Source organism: Neopsephotus bourkii, unplaced genomic scaffold (genome assembly GCF_033783945.1).
Source record: "Neopsephotus bourkii isolate Nb327-2 ecotype Australia unplaced genomic scaffold, CSIRO-AGI_Nbou_v1 NB_690, whole genome shotgun sequence".
Classification (NCBI taxonomy): Eukaryota; Metazoa; Chordata; class Aves; order Psittaciformes; family Psittacidae; genus Neopsephotus; species Neopsephotus bourkii.
The window spans coordinates 2938153-2965528 of record NW_026901189.1 but is presented as its reverse complement, the minus strand read 5'-3'; the positions used below and the strand labels follow the sequence as shown (position 1 = coordinate 2965528).

General features: G+C 42.4%; 3 protein-coding genes across 4 annotated transcripts in view; 1 reads left to right on the top strand and 2 right to left on the bottom strand.

Annotated features, from left to right (window-relative positions):
* Positions 1-1423: 1423 nt before the first annotated feature.
* Positions 1424-27146, bottom strand: GTF2E2 (general transcription factor IIE subunit 2). Of its 2 annotated transcripts, XM_061353734.1 has the most exons (8): positions 27026-27146; positions 24854-25020; positions 12528-12619; positions 11882-11989; positions 10228-10410; positions 9655-9748; positions 2587-2702; positions 1424-1616 (listed from the first exon to the last, which is right to left on the bottom strand). In XM_061353734.1, exons 2-8 carry the CDS (start codon positions 25014-25016, stop codon positions 1497-1499), a joined length of 876 nt encoding a protein of 291 aa, XP_061209718.1. In that variant the 5' UTR covers positions 25017-25020; positions 27026-27146; the 3' UTR covers positions 1424-1496. The 2 variants fall into 2 exon arrangements, with proteins under 2 accessions (XP_061209718.1, XP_061209719.1); XM_061353735.1 differs by lacking the exons at positions 24854-25020; positions 27026-27146 and adding an exon at positions 13750-13851.
* SMIM18 (small integral membrane protein 18) lies at positions 13877-22700 on the top strand. Its single transcript, XM_061353750.1, has 2 exons — positions 13877-14939; positions 19923-22700. The coding sequence occupies exon 2, from the start codon at positions 19968-19970 to the stop codon at positions 20259-20261; it is 294 nt and encodes a 97-aa protein (XP_061209734.1). The 5' UTR covers positions 13877-14939; positions 19923-19967; the 3' UTR covers positions 20262-22700.
* Positions 25864-27376, bottom strand: part of WRN (WRN RecQ like helicase) — a 48657-nt gene continuing 47144 nt past the window's right edge. Inside the window, exons 35-36 of the mRNA XM_061353618.1 lie at positions 27026-27198; positions 25864-26027 (exon numbers count right to left, since the gene is read on the bottom strand). Coding sequence (XP_061209602.1) covers positions 25905-26027; positions 27026-27198 — 296 coding nt within the window. The 3' untranslated portion in view covers positions 25864-25904. The remainder of the gene's footprint in view (positions 26028-27025; positions 27199-27376) is intronic.

The following is a 27376-nucleotide window of genomic DNA, read 5'->3' as shown; positions in this document are numbered from 1 at the left end:
TTCCTTCCCTCTCCCCAACCACAGATGATAAAAAGATGACAGTGTCAGCCCAGAACAATAAGTTATCAAAAAGATAAAAATACAGCAAAGGTTCCTTCACTTCCTTGAAAAAGAAAATGCAACAAGCACAAAAGATGTTGATTCTCTCATTCTTTAAGGATGGAAAATTGGAAACCAGCATTATTACTGAAAAACAAAACAAAAAAAAAAATGGCTTCAGCATCACACTGTGTCCTGGGTTTAGCAGTAGCAGTCATTTTTTCTCTTTCTTGGTAGCTGGTGCAGTGCTGTGTTTTCACTTTCGGGCTGGGAACAAAGCTGATAAAAAAGATGTTTTGGTTTGGCCAAGGACTTTGTGAGTCTCATGCTCTGCCAGGGAGGAGGGAAGCTGGGAGGAAGCAGAGACAGGACACCTGACCCAAACTGACCAAAGAGGTATTCCATACCACAGCACGTCATGTCCACGGGGGAACTGGGGAGTTACCTGGAAGGGCTAGGGGGACTGCAGGGTCGGAGGAGGTATCTGTCGGTGCTCGGTTGGGCTGGGGGGGGCAAGTTGTCGGTCGGCTGGTGATGAGGTGTTGTATTCTCTCCCCTTGTTATTTCCTTTATCATTACTATTACTGGTGGTAGCAGTAGTGCTTTGTGTTATACCTTAGTTACTAAACTGTTCTTAACCTGTGGGAGTTGTATTTCTTTTCGATTCTCCTTTCCGTTCCCCCAGGAGTAGAGGGAGGGCAAGAAGGGGGGGAGTGGGTAACAAGCTGTCTGGCTGGGGTTAAACCACGACACACTGTCATTTTATTTCCCTCCTGCCCATAGAGTAGAACTGTACAACACATGTGCATCCCCTACAGTGCTGAAAAATCACCAAGGGCAATTTCTGATTAGCATCAGGGAGCTGCAGTTGCATTGCCATCCTGCAGCCTGCTGGGACTTTGGGAGAGGGTTTTTGTCTTTTTTTTTTTCCTGAGTTTGAGCCTCAGATATCACCTATTCTCAGTAAAGCTCAGTTTCATGGCAAGAAAGAAGCCTACAAACCAGGGGTGTATTTGGCTATGAAATAAACTTGCCTGAAGCGACTTTAGGAAAAGGTTTTCCTGAAATAGGTAAAACAAATGTTGTATTCAATCCTACCAGAAAGCCCCTTGTAAGTAATTCCAGGTAAATACCCATTAAGCAATGTAAAAGCAGAGTTGAGCACTGAACAGGAACTCCTGCATTACATGCTGAGCACCATTTACCACTATGCCAAGAGGCAACTAGTGAGAACTTCTTACTTAAAGACACATTTCCCATTAGGTAATTAAATTAAACTCTAAACTTAGTAGCTCATACTTGCTCTTAAACTGACCCGTTTCAACTGGGCACTTGATGGGGTGGGGGAAACACATCACATTACTATATACAGTCAGTCTTTCTGCAAGCAGACACTGAACCCAAGTGGCAAAATCCTGATATATTAAAAATGCACGTTTGCTCCAGATTTCAACTGGTCACTGTTTGCCAGGAACGACATCAGAGTAATCTTTTAATACTCCAGCCAAGTGATCATTGTGACTCTTAAACCGGCGTTTCTTCTGAGAAGCGGGTTTCTTCCTCCTCTGAATAGGAGCCTACAAGAAGAAATAAACAGCAGTCAAAAGATCTGTCCTCCAGCTGCAACATCTGACCGATGTGTGATGCTGTGCTAGTCATCACTTCAGTGAAGAGCCCTGCCTGAAGGAAGGTGCTTTCTTTTTCTGGCAAGAAGCAACAGCATTCAACTCAAATCCAGGCAGGGAGATGCGGACAGAGCAGTCTCTGTATCCCACGCACGGCAATAAAGCTGGCCTTTGTAAGTGAAGCTTCCAAATGCTCCCATGCAGTTACAGAAGCAGGTACATGACCCATCATTCTATCCACAATTATGTGCTCAAAGACACCTTCAGCATATAAGGAAGTCAGGAGTGCCTACATGGTGAGAGGCATTAAAGCTTCTAGTGTAGTGACTAGCAGAAACCAGGAACATGTCCTGTTTAGAAGGGAAAGGACAGTTTAAAGCTAACTGCAGAAAAAATATGATGAATCACATGAAATAAATGTTAGAAAATGAATTGCTTAAAGTCAGGAAGAAAGCATTTTTTGAGAGCTTGCAGACATTTTGGCCTCCCGGTAAAACACTGGGAGCATATTGCACCCAACTTGGAGAACAGCATGTGTGTGGTGGGAGGCGTATTACATGAGGGTTCTCATCAGGACATCAAAGCTATTTAGCAGAGAAGAAAAAGTTACAAAACCCCAACCCTTCTCCCCCCAGAAAAGTAACTGTTCTAATGTATTGCACGGTTTCAAACAGAAGCTTCCACTTTGGAGCTCAGAAATTTCTGGCATTTGCCCTCTCCTTGATGCTGCTTGGGTCAAGCAAGCTGTAAAAACACTGACTGCTGGCTACAGCATTGTTATTTGCAACTTCTTAAAACTGGTCACACTTCCCTGAGCTACACAAAGCATCTATGCAAAGGCTTATCATCATCTTTTAGAATTAACACTGGTGGCTCAGGAAGCGGGAATCCCCTAGAAAGATTTGCAATTTGTATCTCTTACTATTTTCTTTGGTCCAGTTTCCTGCATGGAAGAAATACCCTGTCGTTTCAGATACTCTTCAATCTTCTCCTCATCCATAGAATCCACAGGAATGCTCCTCCACAGCTTCTGAAACTCTGAAACACCAAAGAAACCCTTGTTTTATATCCTCATTGAGAGCACTCATAGGCAACATGTGCTTTTAACATGAATTTGCTATGGAGTCTCTTTTTTTTTGCCTAGCACCTCTGTAGCTGTGTAGACTGTCAATGTGTTTTATAAGCCTTGGTTCAAAAGATCTTGGTGAAGAGTAATAACTAACCATAAATGGAAACTCCGTTTACACATCTTCAGCTGCCATTGTCTTGGGAGACTTGTCATCTCATAGTCCAGTTTACTGAAGATTCAAGGCATTTGCTTCAGTGGGTTTATGCTTGTTTATCACTGTAATGTAATACATACCATGCTGTACGGATAATAAATTACTAACATTCCTCTGGTGTTAAAAAGAGAGAGATCTTAAAAGACACAGCAGCAGGAAAAAAGGAGGAAGACAGTAAGTCTTAATTAGAGCAGCTGCCACCTGCCTGCACACTTTCTGCCTCATGTAAAGTTCCACAGAGCCTCTGGAACGCTTTCTCCAGGCAGCGGCTGGTACAATCCTACCTCCCTTCATTCCCCTGGCAGTAAGTTCGATATATCCTGTCAGCAGGCTTGGCTAACAAACTATAAATAAAACACGAGGCACACACAGAAACGCAAGACTACATTTTTTCCCTTTATTTCCAGATAAATTTAGTATACAGTTGTCAAAACAACCACAACTTCTGCAAGCTTAAGAAGCTGTCCTACACAGCAGGCAATGAAATGATGGTCTGCCACAGATACACCAGCTCTAGACACGCTGCAACAAGATGACACTGTACAAAAGGTATATGTAACAGACTTGGTTCCTGTACTTGGACCAATTCCCTCCCTAATACCTCTTGTTTTTCTATGAAAAATGTGCTTTAAGTCTTGGGTCTTTCTTTTCTTCCCACTACCAACAGTAAGGGGCTGTTTAAGCTTTCCAGGAAACAAAAGAAAGGTATTTGGCCCGTGAAGAACAGCAATGTTCATTTTTTGTAATGCAGAGTTTTTGAAGAGAACCAAATCCTGTCAAAACACCACTTCTGCTTACATGGAAGTAGCGTGCAGCCCATTTTTCATACAGGCACATACACTCTCATACAGCACAGCACAGCAGTATCATTGAGACCACCAGCTTTCAGATAACTTAATGCAATGCTTGCCGTCACACATCATCTCTCACCTAATCCTGTTGCAGCAGGTGGAGAAGGCTGTGCTGTGATCAAAGCTTCACATTCCTTAGGGATGAGCCCTCAGATCAAGACTTAACAGCCTGTGTAAGGTTCCCATTACATCCTCCTGACTCAGCAGAATATGCTCTTTCAAGCTATTTTCTTTCTGGTCATCCCCCCTCCCTGTCCTCAACACAAAAGCTGAGCCCCCAGAGGTGCTTGGAAAGACAAATCAGTACATAAATGCATGACTATTAAACAGATCCCAGTTAGAGATACTTTAAAGCTGTGCTGCTCTGCCTTTGGCTCTGCATTGATGACTCCAGTAGGAGCTGAAGAACTGCAGGTCAGTCCCCCAAGATGTATGACAGGCATCTGAACACAAAGTGATGGGAGAGGAGAAAAGTGATAACTGAACTTTCACATGACAATGTCCTTTTACTCATGATGATCTGCTACAAAGACCGATGATACTTCTCCTTATTAGAGTTTATGATACATGGACAAATATGTCTCAGTGAAGAAAAAAAAAAAAGCAAGCTGAGGATAGGTGCTTAAGGTTAAACTGGTCTACATTCTTCTGGGGAACAGAAGTGAAAAATTAAACATCAGAAAATAAATGGTCAGCTCTTCAAGGATCAACATGCACAGGAGTGCAGATCATGGTTAATATCTAACCACAGCAGTTTGCATTTCTTGTAATGCAGCGGTTAAACCATCATTAGATCTTCTCATTCACCTTTTAAACTTGGCCAAGAAATATGAATCTAAGTCACCAAGAATCAAAACCACAACGCTAAAGTGGACTTTACACACAGATAATTTAATCCACTAATTGGCCCCACCAGGGTCACTCTACAGTATTCTGCAACTCCCATGTAAAAATTCCTTCATAAATCAGGCTGCTTTCATCGCTGTTGCTTTGACTGTGGTAACTGCAAAAAAACCTTCTCCCCATGCTGAAGCTCCATGTAGGGCATTAAAATGTGTTACTGCCTAGGAAAGTTGGGGGGGGAAGTCACAACAAAACAGTCATCCCCCCAAAATACTCTGTGTTAAAGGACTGGTCCAGGATTAAAAGCACAGGATAAAGGTGGCAAAGTAACAGAGCTGCCACCCTTCTGACAGCTGTGCATATCAGCTGTTTGCATTCAGGGTGCCATTGAAAGAGAAAAGGAGATACATCTATCATCTCATCACAAAACTGACTGTGTAACACCAGACACTGAGCTAAATGCAAGAACTGAAGAAAGACACCAGCTGTCTGGCTGCACTGCTGCACTACCTGTCAGAGTTACTCAGAAGTCTCCAATGACCATGCCCCTATCAGCTAGCGAAGGTTTAGACCTTGGGAATATGCTATCTGAATTATTGCAATACCCTCTCTGAAACAGGAGAATCTATGAGAAAAGCTGGCAATAACTAAAGCTCTCTAGAAACCACTTTCCACGCTTGTAGCTGTGCTATTTCTACACCTCAAAATTCAAACCCTTGACCCAAGATAGAAGAGATATTTCTCCAACTTCTTTGAGGAGAATCTGAAGTGCTGTCACCCTGGCTGTGTGGCTCCAAGCAAATGGGGTCACCACTTGTTAAAAAAGCACTTCATGAGAGGGTCCGAGGGGAGGAAATGGTGCTCAATGACATGATCGCTGTGCTACACTGCCTCTGGAGCAGGATCAGTGCTTACAGTTGGCCAGATAGGAGGATGTGTCAGGCTGGCCTATCTCTGGAGAGGGGAGAAGAGGGAAAGAAAAATGCTGTGGGGAGCTGATGTGTCTGAAGAGTGGACAACAGTGACAGAAGGCAGTTCTCAGAGATGGTTTCAATATTCCAGATCCTTTTTTTACAATGTTCTTCTTGTCTCTGTGGACAGGCACAAGGAGTTCAGTATTGCTGTGAGGAGTGGGAAGGGGGTTGCTGGAGCAGAAAGCTCACCACATGCTGTCCTGCTTTAGCCAGGCACAGAGAACAGGTTCAGATGCCCACATTCCTGCAATGCATGTAACCATTTAGATTAGAGAGCACATTCAATTTTCCTTCTCCCTGTCCTGTCAACAGCTAGGTGATCTTCACACCACCAAAAGCACAGCAAAATACTCTTCTATCAGAAACACTAAATTATTTGGGAGATTAGCCAGAACAATTGCATAATAGCTATAGAAGAAAAAAACCTGCCCATCATTCAAGACAGTACGGCTACACCTGACTGCAGTAGCCTGCATTTGGACAAGCTGTCAATTTCTCCAACCACCTGGGCTGCTATGACAAGACAGAGCCCAGAAAAAAGTCCCCCCTGGGAAAAATTCCCGAAGAATTTCTGGCCAAAGCAATGCAGGTGCTGTAAACCCTGAAGGAAACACACGCATTTTCAGCAGAACTTTAAGTCCTGATGCCAATGCAGATCTCTCCCAGAGGAGGCAGAAAGTTGTGATCCAGGTACCTAAGGCAGGTGCTCCATGTCTTACCTGGACTATGACCAAATCCTGTATGCAGTATCTTGCAATTTGACCACTGAAATGTTTTTAACTCAGAGGCTTGACAGAATCAACTCTACTCAAAAGCTGCTCCTTTGGCTCCTCCGGATAGCTAACTTCTGGTCTTTCAAGTAACGAGTGGAGGAAATGAGACCATGAGCTGACTGAACAGCCAGTTTAGATGTTTGCTATCATCTCCAGCATGGGGATGTCTGCATGCACAGCCTTAAAACAATGAGCTTTGACTATCAGTAACACACAGCAAAGCTGAGGGCTGCATAACAAAGCTGAGGGCTGCATAGCAAAGGTTTTGCAAACATCTTCTCTCTCCAATACCCAAGGGGTAAGAATGCACAGTTACCTCAACTTTACTCCATCAAGAGGTGCCTCATGTACAAAACAAATTTGTGCTGACACTCCCTACGTGATTACACTCTAACATGTTCCCTTTCTATAAATGCTTACATTTGGGGAACAAAGTCATGGGTAAATGACTGCATGGTGAATTCAGTGTGGCTTATCCTGCACTTCTGACTGCCTCACCCACTCCTGGCAAAAAGGTTAGGATTGCTTCTGGAGATAAACTGCTGTAGCACACCTGAGCTGAGCTAGAATCTGAGCACAGGACAAGAACTGACAGTAACAGGGCAGAAGGGAAGAAATAACTGAGTAGTGGGGAAGATGGAGTCCTGCTTCCTAACAGTCCCAGGGAACACAGTACTAGATTTATGCCAGAAGGAAAAGGCGCTCCATGTTAGGTTTGTGCTGCTCCTGCTTCACCTTGGAATTCAAAGCCATCACTGATCCCAAGCATTTTTACATTGTTAAATTTAAAATGCTTTAGCCAGCCTTTAAACCTCCTCAAAGGTGCTTAGGAAGAAAATTAAAAACATGCATAATTAAGTACCTGAATTTCTAGGCATTAAAACACTTCATATATTACATTCAGATGTGAAAGATACAAACTCTAACAGTTAAGCAATCAGATTGGCCTTCCAGCATTCAGCCTGCACGGGGTGAAAGCCTGGTTCACATGCTAAGTGCTGAGCCTCAGCACAAAAAGGCAGCGCTTTACTTGGCTGAAGCACCTGAAATCTACCCTGGCTTTTATAAACACTTTCAGCTACCCACTACTGACAGAAGATTAATTAGTCAGGAAGTCAAGAAGGAACACATGCAATCTGAACCCTCCTTGCCTAATCACATAAAAGGAAGAACAAAAGCCATTCCTTACTGCAAAAACCTTCTCTGCTGCCCTTAAGATCATGATATACAGGTACTGCACCACTGCTGCTGCAGTACATTGGGATTTACTTTTAAAAGGGGAGAAAGAAAAGCTTGTTCTGCCATCAAAACAACTGTAGCTGGGGGAGAGGTGGGCACTGCCAGCAAGCAGTTCCTCCCACTATTTCAGACAGCAAGCTCCACATAAACCTGGCAGCTCCTCTTTCTCTTCTGATGGAGCTCAGACAGCAGTGGGAAAGGACCCCTGACTTAGAGGATACTAATCCCTGCCAACATATGTTCAAAACTGGAGGGTGTCATCTGGGAAAATCATGCACCAAGCAGTAGAGAGCCCTTATTTCTAAGGATAAACATTAAACTAGAAACGTATTTTGAACTGTCATCAGCTCCTAAGATCAAAGAGTCTGACAACACTTCAAAGATTATTTTGCAGTTTTATAAAACCTTCGTTTTAATGTTACTGGAGATAATGAGCTGAAATAGCACCGCTAACACAGAAATGTGTCACAACTCATCCTGTATGCAGACAATTCTGCCAGTGACTCCCTAAGAGACATGCTTCTGGTGCTCTGGAAAGTATCAGAAGCAAAACTGCTTGGGAAGGATGTGTTTTCTTCCTCACAGGATAACTCAGTTGGAAAAAGGACCCTTTGCAGCTGCAGTAAATGAGTAAACCCACATAGGGATGATTTAAGGGTTGTGGCATAGGCAGGCTGACCACAAAATTCAAAAAAGAGAAAGCGTTCTTGCCCTCTCTCAGAACAAAGCATCACCGTCTGCATGAAAAGAAAAACCAAACCCAGCAGGAACAGAATAATAATAAAAAAAAAATCACTTTCTTCTTAGATGGAACATGCTGCCACCTGCGGATGAAAGACAGCAAAGCTACCTTGAACTACAAACTGCACACTCGTGACGCCTTCACTACAAACACTAGAGCCTTAAATGCCTTCCCTCATCTGGAGATCTAGCCAAATGGCTTAAACGTTTTGTTTCAAGGGGTTTTAGAGTCGTTTTTAACCTTTCCCCCCTTCCATAGAAACAGTCTGAACTGCTTGTTCCTAAACACAGATCAGTGCTGGGTGTGCTAAATATACAATGTACTGAACAGCCCTGGATTTATACAGTTAATGATACAATTTCCAGTAGCTTAATTCTATTCAGAATAAGGATTCTGAGTTACTCAAAGAAAAAAAGATCTTTATGCTTTGTCCTATGGTCCCATAATTAGAGCAGTTCAAGTTTCTATCAAAATTCTTCCCCTTTCTAGCCATAATGTGACATTATATGATAAGATGTCTTTATGTGGCATGGTACAAGAACACTGTTAACAACAGAAAGCGTTCAGTGCCATTTAGTCATTCAAAATAAGATCTTCCAACACAGACTGCCTTCTCCTTTCTGTTTTTACAGGCATCTGATGTTGGCATAAATGTCATTATTGAAACATACCCCAATTTGGGTAATTAATTTCTGTGCACAAATGCGCACATTGCACCAGAGGATGTTGCCACTATGAGACAGAAAACACGTACTGGACTTCTGAAGTCCCAAATCCACTCCAGCTCTAGGCAGCAGCACTACCCCACATCTGTGCTCTCCTACAAGCTGTTAATTACCACTTCTCAGGCTTCTGCTCACATTCCTTCTGCTTTAAGTGTAGCTTCTTGTTGCATTCACCAATAAAAGGCCCGCAATTAATAAATTGGAAGGAAAACAAAACAAACTTGCACCCCAAAGACATTCTTTTGGGTTTTTGGCTGCCTTTTACACAGTGAAAGATGTGTATATAAAGTGATTTTTCTGTCTCTTCTGCACTTGAAGATAGTCGTTGGAGTCCTGGTGCCATGTTCCAATATATTCACTACAAACCAGAGGATATTACCCCTGAAGTCACTCGCTAGTCTGGCTAGCCTTGTGTTAACATAAACTATCCTCCTGACAGATGGATACTTACTCATTACCACCTCTAAACAACTGCAATACCTGAAGACTGCTTATATGCATAGGTATTTGAGATTAATTCAAATCAACTATCATGGAAATTAATGTAAACAAACACCCACCTTCATCCACACTGAACTGACAGCTCTTGTCATTGTAGAAAAGAATTTTCTTCTTATCAGGGCGATTAACAAAAATTATCTGGTCCCCTAAAGCCTTGAAAACAAATGCAAAAGAACAGCACAAAAATCACTTTGTTTCCAAGGATTCCAACTTGAACAATGGACCCAGATGTTGCGCTACAAAAAGCACAACAAACTAGAGAAGCAGCAAAGTAACTGGCATTAAAAAGCATCCAAAGCAGATATGGGTGGTATGTATATTAATAAGTCAAAGATGAGATACAGAGGACTGAGATTAAGGTATAAAAGCAAAACTAAATGTCTGCAGTTGGAACGTGGGAGATGAAGAAGTCTTTTGTGAGAAAGACCTTTGACAGCTGTGCTGGGGTCAGGCCACATCTGAATGTAAAGGATGAAATACAGAAAAAGCTACAATATTATATCTTCTGAAATAGCTTTTGAGTTGTGAAATGAACAGAAACAACTCATGAGGAAATTTCCTCTTAGCCTCTACCTCCCCTTTGAGGAGGTAACTGAAATCGGTTCGTTACATCACAGACACAAGCTACTCACCTTTATGGCTTTCTGTGCATTGGGTAGCCCTTCCTCGATATCTTCCAAAAGGATTCCTCCCAGCCCTCGCTGGTCATGCTTGTCCAAGAGCCTGAGCAGAGCCTTTTTATCCTTCAAGTTGTACTTGGGTTTGAAAGCATACTTGCCATCTACAACTTCTATTTTTGGATTGTTGACTAGAGCCTGTAATAGGGACATAAATTTAAAACCCCGAAAAAGAATGCATGGTACTACTTATTAATTGCCTGTTTTTGAGGAGCTAAAGCACACGAGCCACATGTTACAGCTGCCAGCTTGGAGGTTATTCATCAAGCTCAAGTCATACAGGTGTTACCAATGTGAAAGTCATTAACCTGGGACAAACAAACCAGGACTCAGTCTTCCCCAACTGCTGTCAACTGGCACCAGCAGCTGTAGAAGAAACTGAGAAGAGCAGACCTCCTGCACAGTAGGATTTTCTGATGCCAGGTTCAGAGTGAAACTGACTAGCTGTTTATGGACAACTGAAACCATTTCAGGTATGTGCTGAATCAGTTTTGCTGTGCGGCCAGTACCACAATGCAAGTTCATAGAGGGCAACTCAGTTTCTTCTGCAGATGCCAGCCTGACCCTGAAAGGAGAAAGAGAAGAGACACAGAAAGAAGAAAGGAGGGAGAAAACACCTGTAACAGAGAAGATAACTAACTTTGGCACTGCAGGGTATTTTTTCACCTTTTCTTATCCAGTAACAGTTCAGGGATGATTTCATATACACTTGTTAGGAGGAGCTTTTTCATTCCATCTTGATATTCATTATGGAAGGAACCTGGAACTACCTTTTGAAACACTTCAGCAAAGTCAAGCTTCCATCATAACCAACACTGGGGTTTCTGTAACCCAGAATTTTAGTCCTGGTAGCAAAGGAATGCTACAGGCTGTATTAGTTAAAACCACCTTAGTTTTATTATGCAGAGACTTCTTCCTCGTGTCTCAACAAACTTTACTGCTCTATTGCAAGGATATTAAATATATGAGGATATGAGCAAAACTAGGTATGTGAATCAAGTATAAATACTAAATATGCTATTCTGGTGATTTATTAATCTTGAAATTTCATTAAGATATTCAGATCAATGAAACACGAAGATCGACATGGTGGCAAATTATAGTCAATCTGTAGGAACAAAACCTAGCATCTGGAGTGAGACTAATGAACTCCAGCAGTGAAATTTGCACATCTATTATCCCACAACTTCAGACATATTTCACATCAGAGTTCTTCATTTCAGTAGATGGCAAAGAATGTACTGTAAGCCTATGAATTTGCTGCCATACTCCTTTGTTCTAGTTAATTTAAAATCCTCGATATCAGAAGAGCTCTCTGCATTAATAAAGGAAGTCCTTAAGAAAACCAGCTTCTTTATGTAAAATCAGTAATAAAAAATTCACGTAAGGTAAAATATGCTGTGTAACAATTGTAACATGTCCTTAAAAATGTCAGAATAGTCATTTCACTGTTACTTCAACAGTAGAGGGTACATAACAGACATGTGAATCAATGTAGCTTCCTAAAGGGGAGACTATGTATAGAGCTTGTCACTAAATAAATGTGTATAATCCATTATTTTCATAGTGCTTCATCTCTAATTAAAATCTAAATGCATGTTTTCATTACCTCACTCATTAACCATTGCTTCTGTTTGAGTCCAATATCTAAATGCTGTGTTTCATCCAAAATCTCTTCTAAGGTTAATGGATGTGTGTCACCACGCTGGTGCCGCGTCTGGAAAAGTAAACAGGATCTATTAGAGCTCTGTAATTATTTTATTCAGTGACTCAGTATAAAGTAACTAAAACTGGTATGCTGTGATGACAAAACAACCGTTGCAAAACCAGACTAGATACAGTACACACAGCATTTGAGTCTCAGTTTAGGGGTTTTGAGAATATGAGATAAAAAAAATTAGTACCAGCTGAGAGTGATGACAAAGTCACCTGTCAAGCACCAAGTTACACGTTGTTTTGATAAATAGCTCATTAATCCTAGAAGCTGACAGCATGCTGCAGTTCCTATTTCTGCTGCAAATAACATTCCCTGTCTTGGTTTTTAAGTGACCCAGAATAATGAGGATTTCAGTAATGGAACAATATGCTGACCATTCTGTTTACTGACAGCACTTTGAATTTAACAAGCAGCTTCTTGATATTCTCACTCTTGATATAAAAGGATTTTAGAGCTGAAATATACAGCATCTTTCAGCTACCACAGAAAAATAAAGAAGTATTTAAAACCATTATAATTTTACAGCAAAAGTCTGTACCTTCATGTAATTCACTATTTTAGCAAGAACTCCAAACTTGTAGCCAGAGCCTCCTGAAAAGGACTTGAAGTTGAATGATCCATTGCTGTGATCTACAAAAGGAGAAAACAAATCATTAAATTGTATTTCCTGCAACACCCTGTTGGCTCTGCCTTCCATCTCTTTCTCAGTCTTCCACAAGCTTTCAGAATTACAATTAGGAAAACAAATGTGTGTTGCAGGAGCAGCCACCCTCAGAAGACTGTGCTAGCACATGTCCTGATCCAGACCCACAGAGGTACCTGTCGACACACATGACTCTGGAACACTTCTCAGCAGAGCTGAATAAATATAAAGTTACTGGGACACGACCTTCAAGAAAACAGCAAGACATTGCAGCATTACTCCTGTAAGTGTACATGTTTAATTCTGTGGCTTAACAAACCATAATCATTTATGCTACATTAAGTCACACTGAAATAATGTGCTGCATTTTTGCCCAGCCATTATCTCTACTGATAGCTTTGTGCTGTTGGGACAGGAGCAGAGGGTTGCACTTGTTCCATAAAAGTATTCAGCAGCTGGATGTGCTTGTGCTGGGCTTACGCATTAATTTATTTATGCAGCTCTAGTAGCAAATTTATATGAAAAAATAAATATAAAATTATACAAGTTGGTGCGCTGCACCACTGGGATAACAATTCAGAATCCCCTCTGACTCTGGCTTAATGTACTGTGAGGTCTGCTACCATGTAAAGTTTGTTTCAAAAATTCCTGCAGGGTTGTTAATGACTGTTGTATTAGCATTAGCTATTAGCACAGCACATTAAACAGAAATATCCATAAACTGCTATCAAAAGCCACAGGCCCATTACCAGCATAACGGTATCAGCTTCTCAGAATTTCAGCTACTCGAGAAAAAGAACATTTTCTCTATGTCACCACACAAATTTTTTAATCCACTGGTGACTTCTAATCACACTTGACAGGACAGTAGGTGTTATCAGAGATAGCAAGCTCTGGTTATTTCTGTGGAAGAATCAGTTGAGGGAGAGAAAAGAACAATTAAAGTTAGGGCAGTAATGGAGGGAGAGGTTGCAGCAGGTGCTGAGCAGAGCTGAGTCTTGTCTCTGCCGAATGTGGATGAGAATGGTGACAAGAAGCAGTATAAGGTCTCAGAGGTTTGCATTGGTCAAGAAAAGAAACAAGAAAATAAAAAATCATTATATTTTAGAAAATGCACCTAAAATGTTTGACAGACCCATCGCCTCCACCGAGTAAGAGGCAGGTTTGGAGAAAATCTGCTACCTTCTCTGTGCTTAAACTTGGATTTTCTTGACAAGTTCTTTACACGAAACTCCCAATTTCCAAGAAACTCCCAATTAATTTCCCAAAGTCAGTATGCTTTGGGTGAATTTTTTTCATGTCTGTCCCACTGCATCTCAGCCTCCTTTCAAGCTGATCTGAAAGTCACTGCAAAAGGCAACTACAGAGTGGGAATGTTGGATGTAATCACATTGCAAACAAATCCATTTTGGATAATTATTGGGAAGACTTCATGGAAACTGGTGCTATTTTAATAAAAAACACTTCAGAAACACTGAAGTAAAAATGTGGAAGGAATAAACTTCAGATTAAAAACTCAACAAGTAGTAATTGTGAAGCTTTTATATGACATCATATTGGAGGCTTTACATAGCACAATTCTAAAATTAATATAGGAGAATCAGTGTAACTCCACAACAGAACGTTTTATTGTGATTACTAAATTAAGATGGAAAAAGGGAGAAAACCAAAGCTGGCTCCCGCTGAAAATACAGCCTATAAGGATCTTCCCCTGCAGGATTCTTCCCTTTTATCGTTAAAAATTAACATCCACACAGGACATTTTGTAAGTAAGAAAACGTATATATAATGAGAGGTCTAAAGTGCTGAAACACATTCAGAGGCACAACAAAGAGTTAAGATGACTTATCATGCATTTGTTCTGTCAATTGAATCCAGAAGATTACCTTGTTTAATCTGCCTGGCTACAGCCGGCTAAGGCTCCTGACAAGTAAATCTAACCCCAGGGCCAAGCTGGGAATCTGCGGATATTAACACTTAAAACGTCAGGGTTTAATGGCTGCTCAAAAAGCACAGCCGGGCATGGCCACCATCACCTCCCAGCGCCCTTACAAAGCTCATCCCACACAAAGAGCATCCCCCAGAATGAGAGCAGGAAGGGGTTTGTTTCTATTCGAGCCAGTAAGAGTCAAATTTATGAATGATTTACTCCTGGGGTTGAGGGCTGGATGTAAACCAGCAGAAAGGAAGTTGTCAGCAGCATCTTGCTCTGGCCAATGGTAGGAGAGCTCCATCTTAGCTGTGCCATAGGCTGCACTAAAAAAAGGGACCAGAACAGCGCTCTTCCAGCATCCTCTCAGACAAGAGGTAGGTGTGGATCATTTTATAACATTGTCTTAGGTTTACCTTGATTACTGAAAGAAAATATGCCTGTAAACTACAAGCCTGTAAAAAGCTTTTTAGAAGCAGAATGTTTTTCTCTAGGTTTAGCAGGATTTTATTCCACTGAAGGCAGAGGAGCTTGCCTTGCACTATCAGACAAGCACTTTCACCATCTGTGCACTAATGGAAAACTGATGACCACTCACAGAAAAGCTCATACACCAAACCACGATTCAGCAGACAAAATGGGTTTCGTGCTTACTGGGGAGGTAGCTTGCTGCCTGCAGTCTCACATTCCCTGTAATTGATTCTGTATGTTTGTACTGAAATGACAGCGTGAGGATTTTCCTTAAAACAAAGACAGCTCAACCCGACATTTAAGAAGTGTATCTCCTAAGTGGGTATTCCATAAACCATACAAATTAAGCTCCTAACCCCCCTCTATGTTCATGGATACGCTAGAAACCTATTATAGAAATGTGGTGCATTCGGGTAAAAAATTCCCATTGAATATTATTATCCTTGTAAATACTGAAGCAGTGATCGATACAAGACAAACAGGCAGGTGAGACTCCATCTGAGATTTGTTAAATGGTATTACCCCAAGATGTCTCTTCAGTGATTTGTTAAACAAGACTTCCTCAGTACTGCATTGAAATGATTTTTTGCCAGTCATTTCCCTCTGCTCCACAAATATGATTTCAAATAAAGCTGCTGCTCTGCAGTGCCTAGAGACGACGATACCTTTAAAATTAAAGCCTGATGTAGCTATTACAGAAACCAATCCATTAAATATTTAACTCGCTGCATTCTGAATACACACAATAGCTGAACTGTATTCAAATCAGACTGGCTTACAATATGAATTAAATTGTGCAACGGTAAAGTAAGTAAAACTGCATGAAAGCAGACCATTTTTGACAGCTTTCAAAGATGCTAATCTTGCTAGTGTCATGCTAATTTTGAAGGCTCAGCAACAGCTACTTCAGTCTTGTATTTTAATAATTTACAGAAATGAGCAGCTGATATTTATCTGCCTTGCCTTGCTCAAATCAAGGAGAACATCAGCCTCGAGAAGCACAAACCGCCTCCAGCATGGGTATTAAATTCCACCTCCTTGTGTAAAGATGATATGCTCTATGCTGTGCAAACCACTGCCCTAATGGTGGCTGGGGAGGGGGCTGGCAGCTGAGCAACAGGGAGCCATGCCATACTGAAGATTCTCCTCTCCTCTCAGGAACAGAGCTACCTCCTTGGTGGAGGAGCTGTGGTGGGCAAAGGGAACATGCCCAGTCTCTCCAGCAGCCCCAGATCGTAATCCTCTTTTTGCAGTACTCAGTTTCTCAGCAGCAAAAACAGTTCATTTTTGTGCCTAGTGTTTACACAGAGGGTCTTAAAAAGTCTGGTGAAGCTCAAAACAAAACTCCTTTCTTTCCTGAGGATATTTTCTTGCAATTTAAAGATGCATTTCAGTCCTCCTTGCTTTAACTACCCCTCAAAAGAGACTAAATCCTTTTACTCAGCTCCTCCCCTCACCCCCCAATTTTCAAACAAGCCTCCAGACTATCCCTTCAAAAACCCTTCTGACTTTTAGCACCATAGAAGAGGCCAGCTGAGCTGCTTTCCTAGACCGTGACCAAACCAAACCACGTTCTCAAAGCCAGAGCCTGACTCAGCTCATGAGTATTTTTAGCTTGGATTTGCTCTGTAAACTTTTGTTTAAGAACAAAAAAAAACAAACAGCAGTTTAATCAATCCCATCCATCTCAGTCATACTTCGTGTACTCAGTAACAGATTTGTGTATTCGGCTACAGATTTAACAGAAGAAAAAGTTATTGCAACTGCTCTGATAAATGGCTATATCAAATGCTAGTGCCATGTATCTTCCCAACAAAGTGGAATTTCAATTTAAATCCATTACAGGCAGGATCAAAATGTAGAATCATAGAATGATTAGGGTTGGAAAGGACCTTAAGATCATCTAGTTCCAGCCCCCCTCCATGGGCAGGGCCACCTCACAGTAGACCATATCACCCAAGACTCCGTACAGCCTGGCCTTGAACACTGCCAGGGATGAAGCATTCACAACTTCCTTGGCATGTATAACATTTAAACAGAAAAAAAATAAAAGACATAAATCACAAGCTGGTTTGGTGGCATCATGCTGGTTTTCACAATACCTTTTTTTTTTTTCCTAATGAGACAAAAATAACGAGACTGCTTTAAATAATCTGTTTTCACGGACACCATCACACTTTGCCTTTGTCCCTTCCCAGTTATTCAGGCATTTTGTAGTTTTCACTCTCTAAACAGGTTGATAGCAGAATTATTTCTGGGATATACAAGGTTAAAGTATTACCTGTGAGCACAGTTAAATTAACAAAACATCAGCAGTACCCCTTTGTTCTGTAGTTTTGATTACTGAATGAAATCAAACTAAATATGGGTATAGCCAAGACCATTTCGTAATGAACTCAGGTAGGTTTTCACTTTTTGCTTGATGTTCAAAACAATCTTCCATTGAGGCATGGAAATAAGACTCCAGGTTTCTGCAGTTACCACCTTTTCTCTGTCTTCCCCTTCTATAATCCCACATTTTCGGGGGTACCCCAGCAAACAAAAGTCCATTGTGCAAGCTCCCCCTTAGCTGGCATGTGCTCACTGACAGGCTTACATGAAGGGCACAGGCTGGCCCATCAGTGCTGCTCACCACTAAAAACTCCTTGCTATTTCCTCAAGGGAATACTGAAATCTGGCTCAATCTTCTCCCACACTCAGTTTTAAATTGCCTGAAGGTTTCAAAGTGTTATTACGATGTCCTACAGTATACTATGACAGGTAACTAGACATTACTGTGGCTCTTTCCTTGTTGTGGTTCAATAAGGTCAAGTGCAAGGTCCTGCATGTGAGTCAGGGCAATCCCAAGCACAAATACAAGCTTGGCAGAGAATCAATTGAGAGCAGCACTGAGGAGAAGGACTTAGGGGTACTGGTCAATGAGAAGCTCATCATGACCCAGCTTCAGTGTGGACTTCAGCACAGAAAACCCCTGTGTGCTGGGCTGCATCCCCAGAGCGTGAGCAGCAGGTCAAGGGAGGGGATTCTGCCCCTCTACTGTGCTCTGCTGAGCTACACCCCCCCCCCCCCCACCCCGGCAGCCTTGTGTCCAGCTCTGGGGCAGCAACACAAGAGGGACATGGTACTCTTGGAGCAAGTCCAGAGGAGGCCATGGAGATGATGCGAGGCCTGAAGTACCTCTGCTCTGAAGACAGGCTGAGAAAGCTGGGCTTGTTCAGCCTGGAGAAGTCTCCAGGGAAACCTTAAAGCAGCTTCCAAGTATCTGAAGGGTGCCTGCAAGAAACGTGGAGAGTGGCTTTGGACAAGGGGGGTGGGTTTAACCTGACAAAGGGGAGACTGAGATGAGATCTTAGGAAGGGTGGTGAGGCCCTGTGAGGGTGGTGAGGCCCTGGCACACGTTGCCCAGAGAAGCTGTGGCTGCCCCATTCCTGGCAGTGTTTGAGGCCAGGGTGGTCAGGGCTTGGAGCAACCTGCTCTAGTGGAAGGTGTCCCTGCCCACAGCAGGGGTAGGAACTGGATGAGCTTTAAGGTCCCTTCCAACCCAAACCGTTCTATGACAATTCTATGGTTCCTTGGACAGCTGTTATTAGACTATATATGAGAAATACCATAATTTTGCTCAGTTTTGGGAGGCAAAGACAGGGAAAGAAGGAAAGCAAGGGAAAACGAGATGCGTAACTGTAAAGATGTTACTGCCAAACACCTCATCTGCCTGTGAATTATCCATAATTCACAGAGAAATTCAGAGACAGACAAAACTGCTTTTTTGCTCTAGTTTTGTACTAGAGACGTTACTGAGGCACAGCCTACTTTCACACTTTTCAGCAAAGGCCTTCCCCAAACAGCACATCTCCACAGCCATCCATTTGTGCCAAAGGCAGATTTGCTAGAGCCAACTTGTTTCATGTCTCCCCCATTCCACAAAAGCAGTCTTTTCTTCTGCTGGGTACAAATGGACAGTACTGACGCAAATACGACATTCTTTTCCTACCAGTCAAGCAGAGAATGCCATTGAAAATAAATCAGAACTCCCTAGAAAGGGCTGGGTCTTCCTTGTTGTGTATGTGTATGTATATGCTGACCACAGCACCACGAACAGGCCAAGATTTCTACACGTGCTCAGTGCCATTTGGGCAGCTGGATTTCTCAAGCACAAACTACTCAACAGAGAAAGGGAATGAATGTGTCAGGAAATCTGGCCTTCTGAAATCAAGAGTTTCACAGGGTTAACAAATCTGTGCTAAGAGGCAATTTAAGAGAATGAGTTTTAAGGAACCAGGATTGTTAATCTGGTACTAGACCTACCAAAAGTTAGTTCTATTCTTTGGAAACATCTTCCAAAATAGTTAATGTGTTGCTTTTTTTTTTTTTAAAGAGCAATTTATTTCTTTCTCCCAAACAGAAGAAACCCCTCCCCAAATAAGCAAGCTCCAATGACATTAGCATCTATTAAGTTCTTCACATTGCTCAGGTGTGGGAGAGTGGCACAGAGATCTCCTAATCCTCTAAGGATGACATGCAAGTACCAACTTCAAGCCTAACAATGGACAGGCCATTAAAACCACAGGGTACCTTGAAAATAATCATGTAACCTTTTTAGTCTTTGCATGTACCTGAAATAAAAAAGCAAAGCTCTCTCATTCCAGAGTAATTTAGATTACTTGACGCATGCATGGATCAGACGCCACTGAAATATATGTTCCAGACTAATCACAAAGTTGTACACTTGAAGTGTGATGTTTTTGTTAACAAAGATGAGCATGCAACGAACCACATCGGTAGGAAGTGCGAGTACTTAGTCTGAGCATAAGTTTCTACAGTTTAAGATAAAAATCACAGCACGTTGTTGACCAGTAGAGTCCTCAACAGCTTTGTTTTTTCTGTTGCAGCCCCTAAATTGGTGATAGTGAGCACGCTCAGGCAACTCTTCAAGAATGGCAACCCTCAACACCACTCACTGGAACGAGACTACATCCATTTCCCAGTATCTGGACTTCCAAGTGCAAAAGATCTACCCTTTCCATGATAACTGGAACACTGCCTGCTTTATTATTCTGATCATATTCATCTTTACTGTAGTATCTCTGGTGGTGTTGGCTTTCCTCTATGAACTGCTAGACTGTTGCTGCTGCGTGAAAAATAAAACTGTGAAAGACTTGGAGAACGAACCCAATCCTGTTAGAGCAATGTTGAACAGGTTCAGAAAGCATGAAACAGAGGTGGTGTAGGAAGGACTGAGCATCAGCACTTGAAGAACGCCTCATGAATTCACTTGAATGAAGCCTCATGACTGACATGACTGAGCAAGTCACATGCTTTTTTTCTTTTTTTTTTTCTCCCTTTTGGACTGAACAGCAACAGCTACAATTTTATGTCTGGAGACGAACTTGAATAGGCAAAGGCTTTTCAAGTCCTTAGCAGGAGGATGATCTTTTGCAATGTTATGGGGGAAGGAAAGATTTTTGTTTCCAAATGAACTTTTGTTGTTTATATGGAGTTACTAGTCTAGATCTTTGTCTACCCAAATGAACAAATGTTGCCTAACATGTATAAAAATATGTTGCTTAACTGGAGAAAATATTTACAAACACGCTCAGCAATCTGACCACAGGTAGTGCAGACACAACAGTGTCCTTCCACTGAGGTCAACCACACAAAGATGGAAAAGGAGAGGCTTGTGTGAATCCTTGCCTTTGACAGCTCTTATTATGGGTTTCTTGCTTCTAGAAGAGAGGGTGGTGGGAGGAAAAGTAAGCCAACTTGATACATATCCCCTAAAATGGTCTCTTCTAAAGCCCTGTGGTACAACTTGATGCCTTCTCCCTCTCTTCCTCCAGTTTCACAGAACTGCTCTCCCCTTACTTCCTGTTCAACCTGTTTAACAACTTCTGGGTATCAATACATAATTAACACACTACCTTAAGAACTTCTAGCTATTTCCACAAAAGCATACCACTGTTGGTCTAGAAGAAACAGGGACATTTTTCTGCCCCGAGGCTGCTGCCTCTATGGTACTCTATGGTACAACACTGAAGTGAGTCAGACATGCTGGACTTACCATCCCTAGCTTAACTTTTCAAAGCTGAACTGGAACTGACCAAGGAACACAAGCAGACATGTCACAGACCTGCCATACCAATAACAGTAATTTCACCTCCACACAGCTTTTAGGTATCAACATGCTTTGCAAAGGAGGCCACACCAGGATAAGCCTTGCTTTAGAGATGGCAGGATGGATGCATAGCAAGAACAGACTTCATTTTGCTCAAGAGAATCTTAGCTTGCTTCACCAGCCTGCCCAGAACATTCGCACTCACACCTTTCTCACAAACTGAGCACTTAACACTCACAACTCCAGCTCACTAGATTATTTTTCTTCTGTAGATGCATCTATAGTTTTTAAACCATGAAAGTTCTGCAGTTACAAATTATGACCACAACAACAGCATCCAAGAGCATGGCCACCCGTAAGGCCTGGTAAGTCTTTCACACTACTGAACCCATAGAGAAGCAGAAACCAGTGAGAAATGTCCCAGACCAAAGCTATGCATGGGACAAGATATTTAAACTCAAATAATATTCCTGTCATCAGGGAAACAAAACCCACCTAACGGCCAAACAGATAAGTAAGCTACAACAGTGATTTCACAGTCTGTCCATGTCAGAAATACCTTTGTGCTATGGTCAGTACCTATTAGCTTTTTTAAAAAATTGAAATATATATAAACTCCCTCCACCAGGCTCAGCATGAAACGCCAGAAGACCTGCACAGAACAAAAAGACTTGCTAATCCGAGTTGTGCTCTTCCTGGTTGGTGAGATGGAGTCACAAGATACTCAGGCCACTAATAAGCAGCAGGGCCAGTCCAGTGATTCATCTGGAGAAGCAATCTCCCTTCTGCAGTCACAAAATGATACAACTACCACTGCAACTGTTCATCTCAGATACGCTTGCTATAGCAAACCTCTGTCAGTACCATGTGCAGAGAATGCTTTCAGCTAAAAATCAAACTATATAAGCACAATTAACAGAAGAAGCTGATGGCTCAGGTTCAAGACAAGTTGGGATTCACACCAAGACAACTGATGAAGATAACATTAGTAGTGAGAACATCTTTAATTGTCAGGTACACTCACTGCCTTCTGCTGTATTTGACAGCATCAGCCCTGAAAAACCTGTGTCCTGCCCAAGAGGCAAACGTAGCCATTGGGATGCACTAGGTAAATTACCATGCCTCTTCTTCCTCCAAGCAAAAGCTCCAAATGGCAAGAGGACTGCTGGCCACCTGCAGCGTTTCTGCAAAACACTCATCATCACTGCACACAAGAACGTAGTGTGCAGGAAACAACCCAGAAAGCCCCTCTATGCTGGCTTTGTGGTCCTCCACCTTCCTGAGAAGCACATGCAATGAAAAATCTTGGGACTCATTCCAGCTAGTTATTTCATGGATCTATAAAGGGGGCTGGATGTATGCACAAGTTAAAAAGGACACAGAACCCTAGAGCCTCAAGATGATTCCTGCCCACATGTAGAGTAAGTCATGAAACAACTCCTGGAGATTTTGCCTCTTTGTTACCGTGGCTAAGACCATCAAAGGAAAGATCTTCAGAAAAAGACTAAGACCTTAGCCACAAATTACTATTCATTAATAAAATAACAGATATGATCTATTTCATATATTTTCCAGTTTCTGTTCTGAACTGAGAAAGCAAGGCAGTTTTATATTTTTTCAAATAACTTGCTTGAATAATAACTATATTCAACTATTCTCACTAGACAGCTTACACGAAATCTTCACACACAGTCCAGATTTAGCCATGCAGTCATTTGAAGAATAGTGTGATCTCAATTCCTCTCCTGTCCCAAAAAGTGACAGGGGCAGGCTCTCCAAGTCATAAATTCACAGAAGAGAGAACCTGCAGGCACTAGCACCCAGGGACTAGCAATGCCAATATGTAATCACTGTGACATTGTTTATCATCTTTATGGTCATTCTGCAACAAAATTAGGACTGATCATCTCAATTTTAATTTCTCTGGGGGTGAGGAGAAGTGGGACAGGGGTTCTGCAACATCAGGATTTTACTACACCTCCTCAGGACCCATCTCTGACAAATGCATATCCTGACACACTCAACAAATAAAGACTGTTTTTTGAGAGAAAGAAATTTGTCTCTGCAGCATTTTAGGGAAAAAAAATAAAAAATCATGGCCCAGGTAGGGTGCAGCCTCAGTAACTTGTGCTGCTCAACAAGTTCAGTCACTTGCCAGAGCGAACGCTTGCTCTTAGCCAATTCCTAGAGCAGGAGGAAGAAAGTTTGTGTCTGTTTTGCTCTCCATGATTTCAGTCTACCTTTGCTGTTTCTGCAGTCATTAGTAAATATTCCCCAGGGGGAAATGAAAGGAAGCTGAACTCATTCTGCATAAAAGTATTCTAGAAACCCTGAAAGCCTTCCGATGCTGTCTGGAATGGAGCCAGCAGTGTAAAAGATAAGGCATACTTCCTCCCAGCCACACATTCCTATTTGTGCAAGCTAATCACCTGACAGCTGCAAAAGCCCTTCAAGAAACACCCAGCCCACAAAACCACAGAAAAGAAACAACACGCTTATTATCTCCTCTGCCACTGGGCCACATACTCACTTAAATCCTCTGGATCAAACTCACATTTGCACCACTGGCCCTCTTCCTGCCTCCCCATCCCTCCTTCCCAGCCAACTGCTCTCACTCAAGACATGCAGTTTAGGATATTCCACATATAATTTTATTTTCTTTGGAGAGTGTGGCAAACGGACCAATGGAAACCTGGAATCCCTTGGTTTCTTTTAAACCATCTGATAACTTTATTTAGTGCTCTGAGAAGCTGGAGATACACACTCAAACTCCCCACTCTTCCCCTGTGAAAGAAGATGCTCCACTCCTCCCACTGTTCTTGACATTTTTCTGTTGTTTTTAGCTCTATCTCTTCTTTTTTAGAAGAAAGCCACACATGGTATTCAAAACATGAGCACACAGTGAGTTTGCATAGTAGAGTATATCACGTTTGAGTACCTCCTGACATTGGATTTGAGCTTTACAGTGCATCCAAGAATTGTCAGTATTTTCAGAAAACTGAAAAGGGCCCCCAAAATTACATGTCTTGCACAATTAAAGCAAACACAGAGCATGCTGCTGCATGTACACCAATCCTCTCCCTGCTGCTCCAGGTGATGCAACCTTAATTTTTTTCCACTATTTTGCTACTGCTTTATTAACTGCTTATTTGAGACCAAGAGATCAGCCCCACCATCCCAGTGAAACGACGTAACTCCCCGTCAAAGAAGCCAGAAAACTGCAGAAGTTGACCTGGTGTTGACAACCAGGTCAAACACGAATGACTGCTATCAAGACATGCTCACCAGACACGATTTAAACTGCAAAACCCATCTTGGGGATGGACAGATGAGTTACAGTTAACAAAATTAAGTGCATTCTAAAGAGGAGAGGAAAAAAGCAAGAGCACTGTCAGTGCTTGTCCTGTGGGCTCAGCAAGCACAGAAACTCACATACTCAGCTTCACATGAAATAGTATTCTGGTAATAGAGACTCTTCCAATAGAGAGGAGCAAATGTCACAGGACAAGGCCTGGCTTGATATATGTGGCAGCCAAAGTGTTTTTTTCACCATTGCACAAGTGAATTTCTTAACAAAAAGTGATACTTTAAGGGAAAGAATGACAACAGCCACTCTCAATTCACAGACAGACTAATTAAACCAAACAGGCCACAGCTTAGAGGCTGACAGTGGAAAATACCAAGCAGCACCTTGAGAGTCTCACCCACCTGTGTTTTGTTTCGAGCTTGAGGAGCCACTTTGTTCTACCTTAGCTTTCTTCTTTTTTGAGGAAGAGGAATCTGAAGATGGCGCTGGACGTTTCTCTACGACCGGTGTGGAGAGGGCACGCTTTTTGAACAGCTCTCGCTCTCTCAATAAGGTCGGGTCCATAATTCTGTCAGGAGGAGCAGGAGAGAAAAGGTAAGAAGTCGGTATTAGAGTCAATTGGACGCTTGAGAGCTGCTGGTGAAGGTGTTTGTTTATGGTTTGCAACTTTCTCTGCCTGTGCGTGGACTTTTAACAAACTGATGCGACTGGGGATTTCAGGGGTCAGAACAGCGCCTTAACCCCAAGAACGACCGAAGGTGGAGAAAGTGATTTAGTTTAAACCAGCCTTAAGCCCGCACCGGTGTGCAGAACGGCCGGCGACGCTCACTACTGGCCCAGCACCGAGCGGCACCAGACGCCGGGACCAACCGTCAGCCTCTAGGGCCCCGGGCGCAAACAGCGAACCTCAGAGCCAGCGACGGGAGGAGAAACTTTTGTCAGTAAAGCAGCAGCTTCCCAGACCCACCGACTGGGATTCCGTTCATCTCTCTTTCTTCCTCCTTCCCTCCCCCACCCACCCACCCACCCACCCACCAACCAACCAACCCCTTTTCCCCAGCACGGTGCAGTCCAGTCCCCTTTTCCCCCCTGCCCCTCACCTCGGCCACCGCCACCACCCCACCAGGCCCAGGCCGCACACCGCTATTGGGCCATGCCGTCTTCCCGGCAGCCTCTGCCCCAGCTCCCGCCCCGGAAGTGGGTGCGCCGTTACCGCAGCAACGCACGGCCCTGCCCACATCGATCCCTCCCCAACACAGAGACGTGGAGAATTGTTTATTCCTTTAATAACAGCAAATTTCACACAGTGAAACGTATTTCCGGGGTAATTCCTCGCTCCGCACCCGCCGAGCAACAGTAGCAATGTAAAGCAAAACACGAAGGAGCATTCATAGAAAAAATACTCATAAAGTACTCTTAATAACAGCAAAACATCCATCTTAATTTCTCTATTCAACTAAAAATCCCTTTTCTGGTGTCTTTTTTGTTTTTCTTGGTCTCGATGCCAGGTAGAACTGGCGCTGCTGAAGTCTCAAACCATTCGGGCACCTTCCTCTTGAAAGGGGGATGCAAGCTCTAGAAGAAGAAAATAAACGTAGAAAAAGATAAGCTACATAGGATGTAGCTTATCATATTATCTTATATATAAGCTAATTTATACAGCTCTCCTCCCCGAAAGGATGCTTCTCAGGAAATGTAAACTTTTCACTACTATGGTAGATTGGTCACATGCCCCTTAAATCATAGAATCACATAGAAAGGACTTTACACTAGACCATGTCACCCAAGGAAATGCAGTATCTTGAAGCAATTGAGGGACTAAAATTAAGCTACAGCAGGATGAAGAGTCTAGACTGGGAAATATCTGACCTGAAACAAACACATGCTTTTGTGCCCCTACAACCACAAGTTCTAGAAGCGCTCATCAGCAATCAAAAGACAGTGGTATGTGTTTAGTGTTTCAAGTAGATACCTGCTGTGCTATAATTCCTGTGTAGGAATTACACCTACCTAACATTGACCAGACCATGAATAATGGTTTGTCTGCATTATAATTTCCACTCAAAAATACCCAGCTTCAAACTGAACTGATTTGTACAGCAAGTAGTGCTGCTCAGAGCTTCACAAGCTCCTTTAGAAAAACAAATCAGAAAACCATTATGTTTGTAACTTGATATAATCACCAGTGCAAAAATCCTTAATGAGATGAGCATACAAACTTGTACAGCTTTATACCTGAAAGAAGAAAAGGAGGCAAACATCATCTTAAACTACTGGGAGCATCTGCCGCTAGATGGCTGACAAGATGTAACAAGGGAAAAAAAATTCCTATAGCAGGTTGATGCTGTTAAAATGGTGTATTTGGGCACAGCAGAGTAATAAAAACAGCATGCTGTCACTGTATCAAAGATAATCACAACAGAAATTGGTTGGCAAGCTATGCCAAGGTTTTAGGCACAGTGGAGAATCCAGATGCAAGCTGTGATTTAGGTTTGTTAAAATGTTCGACACCCTAATGTCAACAGCCTAAGGTCTGGGCTCTGCTCCTGGCACAGACCTCCAGGCAGTCTCACCTTGGACTCAGAGTCTACAAACAGCTCCTCCTCACTGGGATCAAGGGCAGGCTCGTTAGGGGAAACTGGCATGATGGGCTTCGGGCAGCCTCCTGCTGCTCCTCCATTACCTGGCTGGCCACCATCCACACTCTGTACAGATTTTCCATAAGACGTGAAGAAAGCAGGCTGTTATACCCATCTCAGCATTAAAGCTTAAGTCTAAGTCTGCACATACCAGGTTCTATGCAAATGCTGCATTTTGGAGGTTGTTTTGTTTTTTTAAGTAAATTGAGTCTGTAAACCTCTGCTTAATGAGATTGCTATTTCTTATCCATTTCATCACAATGAAATTTGAGTATGCACATTCAT

What these genes read in the sequence shown, in the direction of transcription:
- SMIM18 (XM_061353750.1), top strand. Translation starts at nt 19,968, where the DNA reads ATGGCAACCCTCAACACCACTCACTGGAACGAGACTACATCCATTTCC.
- GTF2E2 (XM_061353734.1), bottom strand. Translation starts at nt 25,016, where the DNA reads ATGGACCCGACCTTATTGAGAGAGCGAGAGCTGTTCAAAAAGCGTGCC. An exon ending in AAGCTCGAAACAAAACACAG is followed by an intron (nt 12,620 to 24,853) that starts GTGGGTGAGACT and finishes CTCCTTTTGTAG; the next exon opens with ATCACAGCAATGGATCATTC. An exon ending in AGCAATGGTTAATGAGTGAG is followed by an intron (nt 10,411 to 11,881) that starts GTAATGAAAACA and finishes TCCCTATTACAG; the next exon opens with GCTCTAGTCAACAATCCAAA.